A 5,052-nucleotide genomic window follows, 5' to 3' on the forward strand; every position below is an offset into this window, starting at 1 on the left:
GAATGCTTTGCTTGACGTTTGTAACTCTTGTATCAAGTTACCACAGTAAGAACCAAGATTTTAAGCTCCATTAAATACAAAACAAACAAACAAACAAAAACACTTCATATATTTATGTTCATTTAAGAAAATAGTAATAGTGATGTATCATTTTTATATATACAGTTAATATGTTTTGTTATTTAAAATTTATATTGAGAAAAACATATGTATCTTCAGTATTGCCATAGACAAGCATCTACATAAGGCTGTTAAATTGATTGTTATTTTATATGAAATAACTTATAATAATCATTTTTATTGTTATAATATTTTATAAATTTTAAAGAATATGACAAAAAAGACATTGTAGGTATTGAATGGGGTCTCTGGGAGGAGTTAGGTTACAAAAGAAAAACAAGAATGTAATTTAATTCTATTTATTTAAAACATGTTTTTAAATGTTTACAAATTCAGATAAATTGAAATCTTTTAACTTTTCTCATCATAATGCAATAAAACTTAAAAACATTATCATTTAAAAGATTAGTTGATGTTTATGTATAGTTGTTGCATAGTACGAAATCTTTCCAATCCAATAAGAAAGCTGCACAGTTAGGATTTTGGTGGGGCAGAAGAAGGCTTTTTTTTTTTTTTTTTTTAGATCTTTAAGCTCCCCAGTTTAGATTATAGTATCTTTTTATTGTCTGTATAAATACTTTTAGTGGAAGTGTAGGTTTTAATATGTAGGATTTGTCAAGCAATTAAAACTATATAAACATATAGATGTTTTCCTTGAAGATATCTAACTACGAATTAAGCAACAACTAGTAAATTAAAAACTGTAGGGGCTTGGGATGTAGCTCAGCAGCAGAGCTTCCTCCTAGTGTGAGTGAAGCCCTAGGTTTATTCCCAACAGATGACAAAAAAAGAGAAGCTGGAGCCTAAATTTGAAAGGTTAAAATTCTAATTTTTGAATTAGAAGATGTCCATTTTTATGTAACTTGTTTAGACTTTAAATAACAAACACTCTTATTGATCTGATATCTAACATTATATTAAGAGTACATTGAGGGGCTGGAGAGATGGCTCAGTGGTTAAGAGCACTGACTGCTCTTCCCAAGGCCCTGAGTTCAAATCCCAGCAACTACTTGGTGGCTCACAACCTTCTGTACAGCTACAGTGTCCTCATATGCATAAAATAAATAAATTAATTTAAAAAAAAGAGTACATTGAGATGCTAGTAAAACAAGACAGATGACGTGTAACATTAATAAAAAAGTAAAAATATCCTCTGGCTTTAATTTTATATTTTACCATATGTAGGACCATTACTTGAAATATGCAATTTGTGGAAAAAATATTAATTAGTTTATATACTGATCATGTGTGTGTGTTATTCTTTTTTTTAGTTTATTAATAAGCTAAAATAACTTTTCATAACTTTTAATTATTTTTATTTTTATTATCTCATAGGAAAGAAGCAACAGATTTTCACGTAGACCATCACTCAAGGCCTTTTTATAAGTAGGTACTCAGCTTGGGGACTAAAATTGTTTTCTTTATACTTTTATTAGATAAGACTTTTTATATCCACCATTCAATACTTGAACCTTTGATCAGAAACCAATGGGTGGCTTATTTGTTTTAAGAAACATCTTTTTGCCAGGCAGTGGTGGCGCACGCCTTTAATCCCAGCACTTGGGAGGCAGAGGCAGGCAGATTTCTGAGTTCGAGGCCAGCCTGGTCTACAGAGTGAGCTCCAGGACAGCCAGGGATACACACTACACAGAGAAACCCTGTCTGAAAAAAACAAAAAAAGAAAAAGAGAAAAAAAAATCCCAAACATCTTTTTATATCTCATTGTTTTGATTTAAAAGACCGTGTTTATAATTATATTTTATGTTGTCAATTTTGTTGTGCTTTTAAAGCCTTTATTTTGGTATTTTGAATGTACAAAACAGTAGTCACAGAACTAAATAAGGATATGTATTTTGTTCCTTTGGAAATGGCTAATCACATATGGTAAAAACTGAAGTCTATTCTAAGTATTTTGGATATAAAGTGAATAATGTACATACTTATCATCATTGACAAAGGAATGACAAATTTCTAATAAAGACAAATGAAATTTTAGCCAATTTGCTCTGGTCGACATTTTATTTGACATCAAATATAGAAGAATAACTTTTTAAAAAAGAACATTCATGTAATAAAATTATTTTATTATGGCTGAATCATATATTGCAATATTCTAAACTTTGTTAGAATTATCATATACACTTTTCGGCACTTATTCTTTGTTTTAGGTTCCTTGTATGTCTTTATAACTCTAAGTCACAGCTCCTAGTTTAATACCGTTTATATAATTCATATGCAGAAAGCTTTAAGGAATGGATTAGCTGGTTCTGTGGCACTGAGACTTAACAAATGACTGGCTGCAGTAACTGGAAGTCAGTCATGATCAACGTCTTCCCAGTAGCCCACTATTCCCTCAGTTGTCACCTGCCACAGTAGAGAACTCTATAGCAATTGGATACTAGATTAAAGATTGAGGTTGGATCTTACGTTATGGCATAGATTCCGAGATGTGGATAATATTGATATTCAGATAATTAAATTCTTTCTTTCCTTCCTCTCTTCCTACTTTTTTCTTCTTTTTGTTTTATCTTGGCTTTGGCAGCTAGTACCTGGCAGAAGATAGAGGAGGTCTTGTCCTCTTAGCGTAGTGGATATAGATACTCCTTTCTACATGTTATTTCTTGGAAATGGTCTTCTAAGTGAACTGGAGGGATTAATGAAGTGTTGAGGAGCTATATGCAGTGCAGTCATAGGGCAATAGGCATGGGAAGGCCTGGACACTGTCTTCCTTTCTCTAAGAAGGCCCTGTCCTCTCTCTGTTTTCCTCTGCTTAAGAAGGTAAGAGGCTGGGACATCACTTATTTCAAGTTAAATTTATCATTGCGTCATGTGCACATGAAAAAGAAATAGAAAAATCAAATGAAGTGTCAGTTTTCATTCCCGGGAACCTGGGACTCAGACATAAATGTTGATAAAAGCCTGTGTGCCTGGTCCATCACTTAGATATCATTACCCAGGGCGGCTTGCCTCCTAATCAAGGCCTGGTTTTGAAGGCCTGTTGACATTCCTTTTTTGTTTGTTTGTTTATCACATTGATTTAGAGTTGTCACTCTCTCCATCCCAGTAGTTACACACTACAGAATTAAATAGTTCTTGAGAATGTTATGAAATACCATGCTTGTCACTTATAACATTCTACCTGACTGCTGTGGTAAACCATACGACAATAAAATGGAATAAAATGGAATAAGATGGAAAAAAACCTTTGTCCTTTTTAGAGTAGTGGGGGAAAGATCAGATCAACATTATGCATTTTAAGTCAGTAGAATCATTTGAATTCAACAAGTGTTCCCTCTCCTTGCAAGCAGAAGTGACCTTGCCATATCTTTTGTAATGATTTTGTAGCAATCTCAATCACTGTAAGACACTTTGTTCATGCGGATTTGCCTACGTCCTTACACTTCCCTAAGCCGGGAAAGGAGATCACTACACGCTAGTCCTGGAACTTACAGATGTCCTAACATATCTTCATTGTCAAGCAGATGTCTAGATTGACAGAGCAGAGAAGTAACTCGGGCTTTTCCCTGCTTCCCAGCGAACTGATCCAGTTTATCACAAGTGGGCCTGTGATTGCCATGGAGATCTTAAGAGATGACGCGATAAGTGAGTGGAAGAGGTTGCTTGGACCGGCAAACTCTGGGCTTTCTCGGACAGATGCCCCCGGAAGCATCCGAGCTCTCTTTGGGACAGATGGCATAAGAAATGCAGCCCACGGCCCTGATACTTTCGCATCTGCTGCCAGAGTAAGTTGTTTTGAGAAATATTTTCCTTCTGTTTTGTTTGGGAAATTGTTTTATGTCAAAGTAAACCGTTTCTCCTGCTGAAGACTTTGGGAGGTTTGGGACAGCTAATGTAGTAGCGGGGAAGCAACTGGTGATGGTTTCCTAGGATCAAGTAGTGTTTCAAAGCAACGCCCCCTTTTAAAATTAGTCCTGTTGGTCGCAGTTGTCGAGTGCAGTTTTCTCAAAATCTGACATTTGTTGCCATCCACTTTCTGTAAAAGATTAAATTGCTGACGCTCATGTTTGTGACTTAATTCAGTTAAGAATAGTAGTTTATGGATCTATAGTAGATATTCCAAAAGAAGGTTTCATTTGAGTAGCAGTGGTGTGAACTAAATGTGTGACTAGACCTGGGTCATGCAGCATACATGAAGAAGTAAGAACCCGAAGTCTTGGGCCGGCAAGGTAGCTGGGTAGCGACACTTGTAGCAAAGCCCGAAGTCACCCGAAGCCCTATTGTGTTACCCAGACCCATATGATGGAAGGAGAGAAGTTTGTTCCCATAAGTTGTTCTCTGGCCTCTGCCCACACACATACACACTGCAGTACACATAGATACAGACATGTAATAAAAATTTAAAAGCAAAAAATTTTCTTTTTTCTTTTTAAAAAGAAAGAAAGAAATCTAGGTCTTAACAAAAAATTAAGAATTCTCCTGTGAGAAGCTTGGCTGTGAGCATTTGTAACAGCTTGTTTGTCCATGTTAGCAATCTCACAGGTGCCTAGCAGTTGGACGAATGAACAAGCCACCGAGTAGCCATCCATGAAATCTGCCTTGTCAAAAAGAAAAAAGGGAAAAGACTGAATTACAGGAAGGAAATCTCAGAATACTTTTGTTGAGTGAAAGAAGCTAGAAAAAAAAGCATATATTGTATGAATCTATTATATAAAATCATAGAATTTAATTGATAGTGATAAAACAGTTAATAATAATGATGGTTAATTATTAATTTTTAAGTGTTCTGCCAACAGACTTACTCAAATACATATAGTTTTTGAATAAATTTTTCTCCTCCTGCTTGCTTATGTTTTAGAAAGTATTTACTCATAAAAGTAGAAGGGAGGCCATTAGAGAGGAGGATGGGGAAGAGAGAGGAGGATGGGGGAGGAGAGAGGAGGCTGGGGGATGAGGGGGGATTGGGAGGAGAGA

The 5,052-nt window shown here is 35.3% G+C and overlaps 1 protein-coding gene across 4 annotated transcripts in view; it reads left to right on the forward strand.

Annotated features, from left to right (window-relative positions):
• Positions 1–5,052, forward strand: part of Nme7 (NME/NM23 family member 7) — a 155,899-nt gene that overhangs the window by 41,727 nt on the left and 109,120 nt on the right. For all 4 annotated transcript variants that reach the window (XM_031387737.1, XM_031387748.1, XM_031387764.1 and 1 more), the window contains 2 exons: positions 1,456–1,506; positions 3,656–3,863. In XM_031387737.1, coding sequence (XP_031243597.1) covers positions 1,456–1,506; positions 3,656–3,863 — 259 coding nt within the window. The remainder of the gene's footprint in view (positions 1–1,455; positions 1,507–3,655; positions 3,864–5,052) is intronic.

The sequence above is a fragment of the Mastomys coucha genome, unplaced genomic scaffold, assembly GCF_008632895.1.
Source record: "Mastomys coucha isolate ucsf_1 unplaced genomic scaffold, UCSF_Mcou_1 pScaffold1, whole genome shotgun sequence".
Taxonomy (NCBI): domain Eukaryota; kingdom Metazoa; phylum Chordata; class Mammalia; order Rodentia; family Muridae; genus Mastomys; species Mastomys coucha.